At 37.8% G+C, this 16434-nt stretch overlaps 1 protein-coding gene and 1 long non-coding RNA gene across 11 annotated transcripts in view; one reads left to right on the forward strand and one right to left on the reverse strand.

Moving 5' to 3' along the window:
* Nucleotides 1–16434, forward strand: part of otofa (otoferlin a) — a 360719-nt gene that overhangs the window by 292024 nt on the left and 52261 nt on the right. For all 10 annotated transcript variants that reach the window (XM_073057032.1, XM_073057034.1, XM_073057037.1 and 7 more), the window contains exons 26-30: nt 435–569; nt 8880–9041; nt 10324–10443; nt 11727–11888; nt 14178–14340. In XM_073057032.1, the coding sequence (XP_072913133.1) occupies nt 435–569; nt 8880–9041; nt 10324–10443; nt 11727–11888; nt 14178–14340 (742 nt within the window). The remainder of the gene's footprint in view (nt 1–434; nt 570–8879; nt 9042–10323; nt 10444–11726; nt 11889–14177; nt 14341–16434) is intronic.
* Nucleotides 12043–16434, reverse strand: part of LOC140733560 (uncharacterized) — a 38258-nt gene continuing 33866 nt past the window's right edge. The window contains exon 4 of the long non-coding RNA XR_012100313.1: nt 12043–12281. This is a non-coding gene — a long non-coding RNA (uncharacterized lncRNA). The remainder of the gene's footprint in view (nt 12282–16434) is intronic.

Raw genomic sequence — 16434 nt, forward strand, 5'->3', positions numbered from 1 at the left:
GAGGAGATGTCAACTGTGGCAAATTAGCTATAATCATATTGAATGGCAGGTAGATTTGAGGGCAGAGTAACCTACTCCTGCTCCCATTTTCTTGTGTTCTTATCTTTAAAACCATTTGAGCTAATGCTAAATTAAGGTTAGAAGTCCTGTCCAATGCAATAGCTAGCAAATTATACTGTAACTTTGACTGTAAGATCTGCTGATTTAGACCTCACTGACTAAATTTTCTTTTTCTTCACTGCTCTGTTATACATTATTTGTAATTTCTTTTAGATTACTATAAAGTCAAAATACATGGGATCATGTCTCTTGTATTAACTTTAGCTAAGTGTTGCTGGAGAAATACAGAAATGGATGCAGGAATCTAAGCTTTAGCATATAACTTCAGTATTGTCGTGTGTCCAATTTCATCTTCACTATTTTCCCTTCCGTAGGTTTTACAGGAGACACTTTGCCCAACTTGGGACCAGCTGCTAGTGTTTGACAACATTGAGTTGTATGGTGAAGCACAGGAACTGAGAGATGACCCTCCGATTGTGGTCATAGAAATTTACGACCAGGACACTGTGGTAAGGAATCCAAATTCTTTATGCTAAACAAAGAGTTTGACATGCCCAGTCCATAGAAAGTTTTAATATTGTAAACTACTGTGAAAATAGGAAATTAGATCTCCCAGTTAAATTAAAGAGCAATTCAGTACATGCATTTAAAAATGGTCTTATACAAAGTCTGTTAGTATTTCCAAAGGTATGTGGAATTTAACACATGAACAGGAAAATACCTTTCAACCAATAGTCTGTATTTCACAAACATTATGTTATATGGTCTGTCTCAAGTTCCACCCATGGCCACTGCTGTGTACCCAATCGTACTTTGTACATTATTCATCACTCAATCAGTTTGCCATCTTAATATGGACACATGAAAGATCGCTGATACTGGAAGTCTGGAGCACACACAAAATGCTGGAGGATCTGAACCTCCTGAGTCCTGATGAATGGTCTCGAACCAAGACATTGACTGTCCATTTTCCTCCATAGATGCTGCCTGACCAGTTCAGTTCCTCCAGCAGTTTGTGTGTGACTGTTTTAATAAATCAAATCAGAATCAGGTTTAATATCACTGGCATATGTCATGAATTTGTTATCTTTGTGGTAGCAGTACAATGCAATACAAGATAAATATAGAAAAAAAACTGTGTAACAGTATATATATATATAGGCACCTATATATATGTGTGTGTGTGTGTGTGTGTGTGTGTGTGTGTGTGTATTAAATAGTTGAATTCAAATAAGTAGTACAAAAGAATAATAAAAAAGTAGTGAGGTAGCATTCATGGGTTCAGTGTCCATTCAGAAATTGGATGGCAGAGGGGAAGAAGTTGTTCCTGAATCATTGAGCGTGTACCTTCAGGCTTCTGTACCTCCTTCCTGATGGTCACAATGAGCAGAGGGCATGTCCTGGGAGATGAGGGTCCAAAATGATGGACGTCAGCTTTCTGAGGCACTGCAGTGGTTTTAGAAACCAGGAATGACAGAAGAGCTCCATAATCACACTGTGCTCTTTACCGTTAAAGCTTTTGATCCTATCCCTAATTAAGAATTTATCCATCTATCTTTTGTCAGTAATCTCACTATAGAATTTACGAAGTATAGTTTATTTCAGGAGTCGTTTGACTTGTTTTCAATGTGAATGCAAGCAAGTTGAGCATTGTATAAAATGAATGTCTGTTTGCTCTTGTCCATTAGTACTCTTCCCAAAGACTTTCATGACACATCATTCTATGCCGGTTTACTGGCATAAGAGCCCTTTCAGGCAGACCTCTTCTCAGAGGCAGGATTAATTAACACAGAACATGGTTTTGAGGCAAATAAATATCCCTCTCATATCCCAGATATTCCTTGCATGGTAGTATGGATTGCTCACTATTAACCATATAACATATAACAATTACAGCACAGAAACAGGCCATCTCAGCCCTTCTAGTCCGTGCCGAACACTTACTCTCACCTAATCCCACTGACGCGCACTCAGCCTGTAACCCTCCATTCCTTTCCTGTCCATATACCTATCCAATTTTGCTTCAAATGACAATACCGAACCTGCCTCTACCACTTCTACTGGAAGCTCATTCCACACAGCTGCCACTCTCTGAGTAAAGAAATTCCCCCTCACGTTACCCTTAAACTTTTTGCCCCCTAAGTTTCAACTCATGTCCTCTTGTTTGAATCTCCCCTATTCTCAATGGAAAAAGCCTATCCACGTCAACTCTATCTATCCCCCTCATAATTTTAAATACCTCTATCAAGTCCCCCCTCAACCTTCTATTCTCCAAAGAATAAAGACCTAACTTGTTCAGCCTTTCTCTGTAACTTAGGTGCTGAAACCCAGGTAACATTCTAGTAAATCTCCTCTGTACTCTCTCTAATTTGTTGACATCTTTCCTATAATTTGGTGACCAGAACTGTACACAATGCTCCAAATTTGGCCTCACAAATGCCTTGTACAATTTTAACATTACATCCCAACTCCTATACTCAATGCTCTGATTTATAAAGGCCAACATACCAAAAGTTTTCTTCACCACCCTATCCACATGAGATTCCACCTTCAGGGAACTATGCACCATTATCCCTATATCACTCTGTTCTACCACATTCTTCAATGCCCTACCATTTACCATGTATGTCCTATTTGGATTATTCCTACCAAAATGTAGCACCTCACACTTATCAGCATTAAACTCCATCTACCATCGCTCAGCCCACTCTTCTAACTGGCCTAAATCTCTCTGCAAACTTTGAAAACCTACTTCATTATCCATAACGCCACCTACCTTAGTATCATCTGCATACTTACTAATCCAATTTACCACCCCATCATCCAGATCATTAATGTATATGACAAACAACATTGGACCCCAGTACAGATCCCTGAGGCACACCACTAGTCACTGGCCTCCAACCTGACAAACAGTTATCCACCACTACTCTCCGGCATCTCCCATCCAGCCACTGTTGAATCCATTTTACTACTTCAATATTAATACCTAACGATTGAACCTTCCTAACTAACATTCTGTGCAGAAACTTGTCAAAGGCCTTACTGAAGTCCTAGACTATATTGCTATTATTATTATTATTATTATTATTATTATTATTAATTAGACTATATTGCTATAGTCTTTTCCTTTCCTATCATTATTCATGGTCTTTCCTTCAAAACATAAGCACATTTATGTTTCCATTATAATGTTGCATTTACAAACATGCATGTCAACATCTTCTATTCTATAAAGCAGCCTTTGAACTCAGTCAGATACTTGTACCTGCTGTCAGTTTAGATTAATGGTGCTCTCTATGATGACGGCAATAATGACAACCATTTAAGATCATTTCACCATCTGACAAATATAATTTCAGAGCAGTTCCTGCTACCATCTACGGTCCATTATAACAGTGACTAAGCCACATGGAGATTGGAGATGGTAAATGTAAAAGGTCTTTATTCATCAGAACAAGCGAGCATTCCCTTGGAGACACTCAGCAGAATTTCTCTGAACTCACACACAATGAGTTTGTATATTCTTACAAACAAAGATAAACAGTAGGTCATTCAATACAATTTAAATATCTGCAGTGACATCATTTACTTCAATATTTTGTGCCTGATAAACTGAAGTGCATATTTCCAGTGGGGCCACACTTTAACTGACAAAACACTTCTAAATGTTCAAGCTCATTTCTTGGGATGAAGTAATTTAAATCAAGAAGCTTCTGAGGACACAAACACTCAATTCAGTGCTGTGAGGGCTGACTCTCTGGCTACCAAAACATTCCATTTACTGCAGATGGAGTAAATATGCTTATGACATGCTAAGTGATATAATAAGTCTGGTCAGGAACCGTCCTAGATGTCAATCACTATGATGCAAAATAGCTTAGCGAACAATGCCTGACGTCTAGTCTGATGTAAGCCAATTCACGTGCCTCTTTGTCTTATATTTGGTTGATGCTTATGAGAATGTCTTGGAGTCACATCAATTTGCAAACAATATTTGCCTGGACTCTGTAGAGAGTATGGTTTGTTTACAAAGTTATCCTGTTTATTTCAAAACTGATTGTAGGTCTGCTTTGTTTAAAGATTTTTAAATGCAGGTTCTCATTTGTATTAATGTCTGTTAACTACATAATTACTGAAAGATGACACAAGTCTAACAATCTTTGACACTGATCAATGAAATAACACACATGAACTGTGTTTATATACCACCATGAAAGTAACACAACTTTACTATTTTAGGTTTGTATAGGGCAGTTGACTTTAGATTGTGAAACTGAAGCCAGAGAATAATATAACATGATTACTTTGGTGTTACGTTTGCTATCATCCTCACAGATCCCGCGTAAGCTTTGATTTCCATGTACTGACATTAATAAATAAGGGCTGACTATATGATTTTGCTTTTTTTCCTCATATTCACTTTTGCTGGATGCTTTGTATGCCATGGGCTAAGTAGAGTTTGCATTCTTCAGGCTTGCTGTAGTTTGAATAGTATTAGAAATAGATTTTCATTAGATTAGATTAGATAGCTCACTGTAAAATATGTTGCAACAGCCAGAATTTCTATATGTTATTTTCTGATTATAACTCAAGTGAAAACAGTGTTGCACCCTTAAATCGTAATTACATGTTTTATGCTGTCAAATAATGTATATTTGTGCTAGACAAATATTATGAGTGCCAAATGGTTCTTTAAGATGATATTCCTATTAAGACTTCCTGCTTTATTTTCATCTAATTTTCAAATCCATTTTCTTTCAATGTTTAAATCAGCAGTGAATGATATTTTTGGTTGATTTTTCATTACAGTTCCTCAGTGGAACAGGAAGCAGATCTAGCAGCCCAAACATTTGGCACTTTTGAGTGACCTAGCAATAGCCGTAGGAATAAATAAACTGAATTAATAGCCTCTCTTTCCAATCTCAGGCCACCCTAATGTATTTTAAAGCAAATGGATTGTTTAAATTAAAGCCTCCATCATTTTAACCGTATGCCACCACAGTCTACAACCCTGACGAAGGGTCTCGGCCCGAAACGTTGACTGCTCATTTCAACGGATGCTGCCCGACCTGCTGAGTTCATCCAGCTTGTTTGTACGTCTTGATTTGACCACAGCATCTGCAGTGTACTTTGTGTCTACAACCCTTGTTGTCCCATCACCACCAAGGCAAAAATATGGCTGTTGAGAGCACCATATGATGTTTTTAGATTGAGGTATCAATCCAGTGAAGCTGTCTTATAAAGCAATCTACATGGCAAACAGCATATAGATCTATGGCTAACCAGAGTAGAACACTATAGCTGTCCTATGTGAAGAACACAAGGTGTTTCCCAATTGCACTTCCAAATGACACAGCTGCACCCTCAGGATTAAATCCTCTGTTGCTGAAATACCCCACTGGAGGGAATATCTTTTTCTATATGAATACTATTGAATTCCTTCATCATTTGAAACACCTCACTCAGATCACACAAATACCTTCTAAACTGAAAGGAATATCAGCCATATGTATGCATCCTATCCTCTTAGCATAACATTTTAAATATAATTCTGGTATGTATTTGAGCTCTTTCCTTGAAAGGCCAATATACTTAACCTGTGGTTTGGTGTCCACAACAATATACATAACTGGGAATAGGAAATGAACAAATTTCTATGCAACTGAAACATCACATCCAACATTGAATTCTAACTCCCTTGAGAAGAGGACCAATATTCCATTATGATTATTTATTATACTTTGTTACTAGCTTTAGTGGTTTGTGAACTTGATAACTAAATGCCTTTGGTCTTCCAAAATTCCTGATTTCTTTCCGTAGCGGATGAATAAAGCCCACCTTCTATACTTACTTAAGTCTACTTACTTAATTTAATTTCCTTTGTAAATTATCCCCAGCCCACTGTGCTTCCTAACAGTATGTTCAAAGAAGACTAAATGTATAAACATACAAATTACCAGCAAAATAAAAACAGCATTTGGGCCTGTGATTCTTTATATAACATGATTGTATTTATTTTTCCTGCCAAAGTGGACAGTTTTACCTTTCCTACATTGACAGGCCCTTGCCCACCCATTAACTCTATCTACCCTATATCTCTGTATCTGCTTTATTGTTTGTGTCTAGTTCACAATTATAGTTCCAATCTATCTTTAAACATCATCAAATTAAGCAATGATATGTTTGGTGCCACCATTTATTGCTTCCCTCAAGTCCAAAGTGTTTACGATTTACATCAAAGCCTCAGAATAGATCTCCATGGAGCACCACTTCCTGCAGCCTGCCAATCAAAAATCACATCCAAATTCTGTCTCCTTCCTTCTATCGAACTACTGACCCCTGTTTAAGGCTCCCTCCTGCAGTGCCATTCTTTTTCATTGTAATTAGATTATTGCCCTGGAATTCCAGATATAACTTTACTCGGGGAGTACAAATCTCCTCCAGGAATACGACAGATTAAAGGACAAGGCATATGGATAACTAAGGTGTGCAATAAGTATAGTTTTGTCAGCATCACTCACCTAATGAAATCAATCACAAATATCCAAAATAGTTGACAAAAATATCACAAAAGCCTTTGGCTGTAACTCTGCAAGCTTCCCCCGAGTGGGTTTTACTATTTCTACCCAAGCCGAGCAACGTATAGTGAAGTTTTATTTTTATGCAGAGGCATGCTCCAGATCAAATTTGATGCTGTCTTCATGTTTCCCATGGTGCATTAGTTATCTAGGAATAGACGATTATTGGATCAGTTAACAGATTGTGTTTAGTACTGTCAACAGTTCCATTGCAGGAACACTAGGGGTGAAATGGGGACAAAATGAAAATAAAGCAATTTGCTTCTTTTTCTTTTGAGGAGTATCACAAGAAAGAGTGGTTAAAGTTGCTAGAGTTAGATAATATTTTCTGTAGCAAACTTATCCTTAATTTGTAAACTGTTAGTTTACCTTTACAACAATATTTAAGTTGCTGTTCTGCATGCTAGCCATAAAGTCTTGAATCCCTCAGAAAGAATATTCCATTGATAAAGTTCCAATTCTTTTAAATGACTATTCTCACAAAACCTTTACTAGCCTGGACCATTCATTCATACCATTAAAATTTGCCATCTTCCTTTTTTGATTTTTAAAAGAAGCACTTTTCCTTCACTGCCAGCACTTTAACTGACCTGAATGTCATGTTCCTGGGACTACTCATCAGAATCAGAAAGAAGTTTAATCTTTCTAGCACATGTTGTGAAATTTGTTGTTTTGTAGCAGTACTACATTGCAATACATAATTTAAATACTATAACTTACAATAAGTATATATAAAAATGAAATTAAATTAGTACAAAAAGAGAAAGAAAAAATATTGAGGTAATGTTCATAGGTTCTTGTCCATTCAGAATTCTGATGGCAGAGAGCTGTTCCTGAAACGTTAAGTGTCCGTCTTCAGGCTCTTTTACCTCATTCTTGATGGTGGCATGTTCTTGGTGACGGGGGTCCTTTTTCAGGCATCATCTTTTGAATGTGCCCTTGATACTAGGAAGTGCCCATGATGGAGCTGGATGAGTTTACAACATTCTGCAGTGCTTTTTTTTTCCAATCCTGTGCAGTGGCCTCTCCATTCCAGATGGTGATGCATCCAGTTGGAATGCTCTTCGCGGTACACCTGTAGAAATTTGTAAAGAGTCTTGGGTGACATACCAAGTCTCCTCAAACTCCTAATGAAATGTAGCCACTATTGTGCCTTTTTTGTAATTGCATCAATATGTTGGGCCCAGGATAGACCTTCAAAGATGTTGACACCCTTTTCATCAATGAGGACTGGTGTGTGTTGCCTCAACTTCACCTTCCTGAAGACAACAATCAATTCTTTGGTCTTACTGACATTGAGTGCAAGGTTGTCACTGTGGCACCAACCAGCTGATCTAACTCACTTCCATACACCTCCTCATCACCATCTGAAATTCTGCCAACAATGGTTGTGTCATTGGCAAATTTATAGATGTTGTTTGAGTAGTACCTAGCCATGCAGTCACGGGAATGTGTATTCTCACCACATGACCTGTAGCCATTCAAGAAGATAGCTGACCATTGAGGGACTTGCAACAAATGCTGACCTCGCTCCTGACATCAACATCCTATCAATGAATTTTAAAGTGTCAAGGCTTTGAGGCAGTCTGCAAAAAGCAAATGTAAATAAAACTGACACCAATGATACAAGGAACCAATGATAAATTGTGATGGTAATGCAGGAAAAGTAAATTAATGGAATCATTCTTTCTGAGAAAATTTAGAGTATTTGAATGTACTGTGTCTTAAAGGAAATTTAGAGATAGATGCAGATCACTTGACAGCATGTTATGACTTTGGATAACCCTGCCACTAACTTTTCCATCTTATGAACACAATGAAATACCAAACAAAACAGCCTTCAAAGTTTGACATAGATCCGGTAAGAACAATTTTAAGATTAGTTATTGATGATTGCAGTAGTCATAGTGTGGAGTGGTAGAAGAAATAGTGTAGACAATAGAAATATTTCAGTAAATAACAAATATTACAAACAAGGATTCCTAGAGCAATTGTAAAAATCAAAAACAGTAATCTAATGAGCTCTGAAAGCAAACTCTAACATCCAGGTTCCTAAAAGCCACCATGGACCCATGGTACCTGCTCTTTCTTGAACAAGATTTGACAATCCACATAGTCTGATGCTGAGTGTGGACAATTCAACAACTAAAATTCTCGGCAAACCTTATGCGCCTATGTGTGTACTTCTCTCTTTCACTTGTATAAAGTTAGGTAATTCTTTGCAAACTGTGCTTGCAGGGAAAAGCAGAATATATTGGTAGAACCTTTTCAAAGCCCGTGGTAAAAATGGCAGAAGAGGAGTACAGCCCCCCTCGATTCCCTCCTCAATTGGAGTATTATCAGATCTATCGAGGGAATTCAACAGCTGGGGACTTACTTGCTGCTTTTGAGCTCCTGCAGGTAATGTGTAATAATATCGTACTCAGGTTTGCTGCAGTTAGTTGTCTGAACAGAAAGGTTGGGCAGAGTTTCTGCACTTAATTTCTTTTTTAATTTTCTTCTGTGACCTAACATTTTTGTGGCAGGTATTGGTGCAAAAGGAAACAATAGCATAAGCAATGGATTCCAACCACATCTGTGCCAATGCATCATCATAACTGACCCCATGATGATACCTTATTGCAATGAGTCAGTATCAAAGCTATTTTGTTCTGCCAGCTCTGAGGATAAAACCAGGAACTCTCTGTGGCCTGAGCACTTGAGTGTAAAACACTCCATTTCATTGTTAAATTTAAGATTTGTGCCACTTTCTGGGAAACATATTATAATTCTACTAATCCGCTAAAGACAATACATGATTGATCTATGGGTGAATCAACGACCATGGCTTCAGACTTGACCAAATTTGCATAATAGATTTCATTTCCCACAATAGGGAGTGCTTAAAATGAAGATTCACTGTGATTCCTACTGGCTGATTCCTTTGCTAATTTCCTTAAGATTATTGTCTCTGGTTACCAAGCACCACACACCAGCCCCAGTAGTGATCAAAAGAATTCATGGTTTTGAGTGTCTCTGTAAACTGATGTAAGGTTGGATAGTTCTTGAAGAAGCTTGGATTAGTTCCACAAATGGAATACTGTTAAGGATAAACCACACAATTTTCCACCTGCAAAAGTAAAAACAACAGGTCGTACTGGCTAGTGACATTATCTCTCATCTGAACCATCATAAAAATGGGAGTGAAAGCAGCAGCAAGAAATACAGTAGACAATAGTTGAAGAATAGCCTACCAAATTGGAAATGCTTGAGCAATGCCTGATTGAACATGTGTTTTTGCATCAAGTAATCCTCCCATACGTTGATATAGAAATTAGTATCATGAGAATGTGAAGGTTGTCAACCTCTCCATTTGAAAGACATTTTCTTGATGTGTGTTCTGTGAAACATAATATTCTACAACTCTGAAAAGCTCCGTTTTATTGAAACACTTTATTAATAATATTGCAAATATTAGTTCACTTAATCAGTGGTTTTGAATGCAAGCCAGAAATGCTGGAGATGCAACCTGAAACATTCATGTCTTGCATAGTTGCCAATGCACTTTCTGTTTTGAAGATAAAATGTATCATTCAGTGATTTTGCCAGGTTGTGGTAGGTTTTTCTTTGCTAATCTCAAACTGAATTCTTAGATCTTAATCTTAGCTGATTACTGACATATAATTTTATTCCTTCTATCCAGATTCCTCCTTCTGGAAAACACAATCTGCCACCAATTGATGGTCCAACAGATCCTGACCGTGGTCCAATTCTCCCTGTTCCAAAGGGGATCCGCCCAGTATTAAGCAAGTACAGAATTGAGGTAGGGAGATGCTTGTCGTTGTTAGAACAGAATATTAAATGAGCAATTACATTATAGTCTGATGAGCATTTAATTTCCAGACCTTCTATCCTGAGTTCAAGAAAGGTCAACCACATCGTAAGAGAGACGGGATACAAATGCCAAGTGTTACTGTTAGCCTTCCGTCAGGATTTTCATAGAAACACAAAATTGATAGAATAGAAGGAAGCCAATCAGACCATTGTGTCCCTGCTGACCAAGAATGAAGAACCTAATCTAATTTTACTTCCCAGTTCAAATAAACCAGCAATGTTCAGTTTACAGTCAGATGATATTTGACTGATTTGACAATGATGTCTGTATGATTTAGCAGGGGCTGGTGAGATGGAACAAAGAAGTGGACAGTGTTATATGTGTATCAGCATAAACCAGGCCATCATCTTTATGTCACTGGAAAGAATATGGTGTGCTGAGACCAGAAGACACAGCCTCAGAATAGAGGAGCATTCTTTTCAAACAGAGATGAGGAATTTCTTTAGCCAGAGAGTGGTGATTCTGTGGAATTCTTTGCCGCAGGCAGCTGTGGAGGCCAAATCTTTATGTATATTTAAGGCAGAGGTTGATGATTCCTGATTGGTCAGGAATGAGGGGATACAGGAAGAAGGCAGAAGAGTGTGATTGAGAGGAAAACTGGATCAGTCATGATGAAATGTCGGAGCAGACTCGATGGGCCAAGTGGCCTAATTCTGCTCCTCTATCTTATGGTCTTCTGGTCTTAAGATGGAATGTGAGCTTCTTCCACCAGCTATGTTTCTGAACACAAATGGACTATTTCAGAAAGAAAAACTCAAGCAATTCCTTAGTGGAAGGAAGAAAAAGTTGGAAAGTGAATTGATATCTCTCGCAAAAGTAGGATCATCTCTCTGAGGAATGAACAACCATCCTTAGGGATGAACAAGCATTAATTTTGTAGGGAAAAATGGGCCTACTTTAATATCAATCTAAAACATTAACTCTGTTTCTCCCTTCACAGATGCTCCTAACTTGCTGAGTACCTTCAGCATTTACTGCTTTTATTTCCTGCTTTAACTTTAATCTTTGATGCCTATTGGTTCTAGGTGATTAAATGCTCTTTTGAATAAGTAAAATGGCTACAACAAAATAACAAAATATAATTGATCAAATGTATTGGATCCAACCTCAATATACAGTAAACCAGTGTGACTGGTTTCTCACAGATTGCAAGTATTGCTTTTGATAATGGACATATAGATAAAGCAATCGTCCTCTTTAATTTCCTGCAGATTCTCTTCTGGGGGCTCAGAGATCTTAAGCGTGTGAACCTGGCGCAGGTTGATAGACCACGAGTTGACATTGAATGTGCTGGAAAGGGTGTGCAGTCTGTGGTCATTCAAAACTACAAAAAAAATCCAAATTTTAGCACTTTAGTCAAGTATTTTGAAGTGGTAAGTAAAGACTATTGCTGTTGTGCATGCTTTAAGTTTGTATAATGTTAGCAGCTGTGCATTACATAACATCTTCCAAATTTAGTTCAATCTACTGTACTTTATTGGAGCTATAATCTCAGAAACAGAGTACAACATTCCACTGTTCCCACATTGTAGGTCTAGTACAAGTGAACAAAGAGCCTGAAATTGTTTTATTTATACAGACTGATTGCAGATGATGGTCATTAACAGGTTTAAAATGAAGCAACAACGTAAGCCACGAGGAAGTTCATTTTTCCCATGATTATGCACTTGCATGTAGAAATTTTAAGAGATGGATAGTCGGTCCATTAGATTAGTCTTTTCCACATGGATGGTGCTCCTGTGTTTCCTCTGCATCAATCGGTGGAACTAATTACAGGAGAAACAAAGCTGAGATCAATTTCAGCTGAAACACTTGGAATTTTCTCACAAATTCACTGAAACAAACTGGAAGATATTGGAGTTACCATGATTACAGTTTATCATAAAATCACTGTTCTATTGCCTGCAGTTTTTCATATATTCTGGAGATAGACAGGGTAACACAAAATTCAACATTGATTTCATAGGTGTAGTAGAAGTTTGCTAAATTTAAATAACAGAAAATTTGCCAATTCAAAGTAATTGAATATCAAACAGCAAGTAAGTAGTGCAGGCAACAAAATCCAGGAGAGGTTACCCAAGTTACAGAGAAAGGTTGAACAAGTTAGGTCTTTATTCTTTGGAGCGTAGAAGGTTGAGGGGGAACTTGATAGAGGTATTTAAAATTATGAGGTGGATAGATAGAGTTGCTGTGAATAGGCTTTTTCCATTGAGAGTAGGGGAGATTCAGACAAGAGGGCATGAGTTGAGAGTTAAGGGGCAAAAGTTTAGGGGTATCACGAGGAGGAACTTCTTTACTCAGAGAGTGGTAGCTGTGTGGAATGAGCTTCCAGTAGAAGTGGTAGAGGCAGGTTTGATTTTGTCATTTAAAAAAAAATTGGATAGTTATATGGACAGGAAAGGAATGGAGGGTTATGGGCTGAGTGCATATAGGTGGGACTAAGTGAGAGTAAGCGTTGGGCACGGACTAGAAGGGCCGAGATGGCCTGTTTCCGTGCTGAAATTGTTATATGGTTATAAACGAAATGCACCAAGCTCACTGTCAGACTGAATATTATTTTGTTAAATGCTTTTGAGACCAATCTTCATTGAACCTTTGAGTTACAAGATATTGATATGAAAATCATTATTGCAATTTTTAATCTTTCTTTGTAAGTGGCCTGAAAAATTATAAGAAGCTAAAAATAAGGGTTACCTGAAAGTTTGTTACAATGCAGGCTAAGTCAGGTTTTCTGATGAAGATCTGGCATTGCAGAATTCTACTACACACAAGGCCCAAAGCCTCAGGCACAGAAGGACAGGCCTAGTGCTCAGTGGATTTCACTTAGTCTTCCATAGAGGAGTGAGCAGAGTAAACCATGAAAGTTATAATTTGATGGCTGTGAGAGATGTTGGTGGATGGGGAGTAAAGTTCAGGGATGTGTGTAGAGAGAGAGAGTCTGTCACGAGATAGACATACATTTGGAAAAGCAGTGAGTGTGACCTGGAATTATATTGCAGATTTAGATTGAATTAGTTGGGGGAGGTGGTGGTATTTAGCCTGCATTGTGACAAGTTTTCAGGATCTTGGGAATTGAAACAGAGCACTGTCAGTGAGAGGTATCATCAGCACAGAAATCAGTTGGAATGTTCAGTTTGAGACTTAGCAGGTTGAGGGGACTTGTAAAAGGTCACATTTCAGGGGGAAAATTTGAGGTTTGAGGCAGAGTAATTCATGGCAAGAAGCATCCGCCTGCGTCCATTTCCTTGAGGTAAGTTTCTGTTAAAGCATCGCTGAAGCAGACCTTATCTTGGTTTGTTTCCCTGCCAACCATCAAGCAAAAATTTACATCTTTATCTCCCAACATTCTGATCAATGCATCCCCCAGATTCTGCATTACAGTAGCCAATTAACCCATCAAGCTGCATGACTTTCCAATACTGTTGGGGACATACTGTGAATTGATGGTTTGTTCCGTTGGAATTGTCTCGTCATCCTAGAGAAAACCATCACAGATGCACCTGGTCCACCTCAGTCTCAAAGACAACTGTGGCTTAAACTCAGCAAAGCAGGGTTTTCAGTGAGAACTGTGACATCTGTCTAAGTGTAACCATCCAATACCCGTGTCTTATTCTCAGGTATGCACTAGAATTCATAGTAATTATCCCTTCCATTGTTCATAGGATTTACCAGAGAATGAATTGCTTCACCCTCCCCTTAATATCCGAGTGGTGGACTGTCGTGCATTTGGCAGATACACGTTAGTTGGCTCACATGCTGTTGGCTCCTTAAGGAAGTTCATCTACAGACCACCTGACAGCGTAGTTCAGAACTGGGCAAATGCAGGTATGTTTATACTTAGAAAAACAGCATATTCATAGGGACGAACAGCTCTATCAATTACTAACACAGTAGATCTCCACCTATTTACTCGGTATTACCACTTGGAAACTTGTATCTTGTGTCTAGATCATGTCACTCTCTGAATCAGATGCACTGAACTGAGAGGCTTTGAGGAACTTCTGATGTGCACTTTTATCTAATATTGAAATACTCTGTAGTCATTCAAAGCCACCTCCAATCTTTACATACAAGAGAAAATTATCGAATTACGGTATTGCTTTGCACTGCTGTAACTATATGCCGTAATTATGTGGTTTTGTCAGTGTGGGTCTTGGTTTGTCCTTTATTTTGTGATATCACTCCGGAGGAACATTGTATCATTTCTTAATGCATGCATGCATTTCTAAATGACAATAAACGAGGACTGAGTGTCCTCATAATCTAAAAAAAAATCTGCAGATTCTGGAAATCTGATCAACACACACAAAATGATGGAGGAACTCAGCAGGCCAGGCAGCATCTAAGAAAAAAGGTACAATCAACAGTTTCTGCCTGTTTTGGCCTGAAACATCAACTGTACTTTTTTCCATAGATGCTGCCTAGCCTGCTGAGTTCCTCCAACATTTTGTGTTCATTGCTTCAGTCTTTACATCTTCAGTCAATTTTGCAAAAAGATGTTCAAGTCTGCTTCACTTTAATTGATTTACATATAGGAACTTCTATAAGTGTGTTTCTTTCCAAGTAAACAAAGTCAATATGCAAGAGAATTTGATCATCTATTTGATTTTATTTTGATTTATCGATTTTGTATTCTTGGCTCTCATTTACTCATAAACAGGCACTAGAATTATGGGGCACTTTTATCTGCCTTGTACACCAGGCAGGAAACCACACTGAAAGGATAAGGAAAAGAGCAAAAATACTATAACAATGATTCTTCAAGTCATCGGTCCATGCTGAAAGTAGAGGATTAGTGACAAATGAAGGGCACTTCACATTACTTGAATTCAATGCTTCTTAAAGGGAAAAGAATGTATAATTATGTTCTAACCATGTAATAGTAAATTCTGGACGTGTAGCCTATGTAAACTTGGTGTTGTTGCAGGGAGTGAGGAATTCAATTATCCATTTCAATTTTGTCAGAGTAGAGGCTATTATAAATAACAAAACCTAGCCTCTGTAGTAGCAGATATCCAATGTACATTTTTCTGTTATTACTCAAAAATTTGAGTTGGTTTAACCCTTAAATATTTTTTTCACATGTATGCCAGAAGTCACTAGCATAAGGTGTAAATAAGCTCTGAACTTAATAACTGAAACCCGCCTCCCATACATAGCAGTCCTCAGGGATTTGCAAAACCTGTAATGTACTATAGGAAGAATTGAGTAAAACCCAAGAACATACAATATTATTTATTATAAATCTAGTCAGAGATATCCAAAACAATGGATAAGAATTTTCCAGTCATTTCGCATCTCCTCTCCACCTGGTTTCTTGTGTACCCAGATGGAAATATGGTTGTATCCTATTGGTGCACCTCTGAATATTCTGCTGACCCGTAATGTTGCAATAGGAAAAGAAATCAAAACCATCAGAAGAGTACGTAAGTGATGCACTTTGTACACAAAATAATTAAGATCTCCAATTTACTCTACAAAAACCTCATCGATAATTTTTTCTCTGTCTTGACCCATTGGAGTAAGATAGTGCACAGAGTGTGCCAAAAATAGTCAACTATCTAATCTTAGAGAAGTCACAGAACCAAATGGAGGGTAAATTGGATTTGGGACTACAGTACTAGTGGAGCAAGATGTTGAGTGGGAGGCTTCAGCACCCAGAGAACAGTTACGTTCTTTACCACCTCAAACTATGTGAGAGTATTCCATAGTGACCTTGGTTTTGAGGGGAAGTTGATGGTGTCTTAAACTTGAATTTTCAAAAATATTGTGCTGCTGAGACATAAAGATATTGATTTTGAAATAACTGTTGCCATAATATAGTGTTATTAGATGAAGTTGTAGAGATGCACTGATTCTTGGTGTAAGTTGTTATAAACTGTTTTCAATGGATAATAATAAGCAATCCATTGTGATATT

The sequence above is a fragment of the Hemitrygon akajei genome, chromosome 9 (genome assembly GCF_048418815.1).
Source record: "Hemitrygon akajei chromosome 9, sHemAka1.3, whole genome shotgun sequence".
NCBI classification, from domain to species: Eukaryota; Metazoa; Chordata; class Chondrichthyes; order Myliobatiformes; family Dasyatidae; genus Hemitrygon; species Hemitrygon akajei.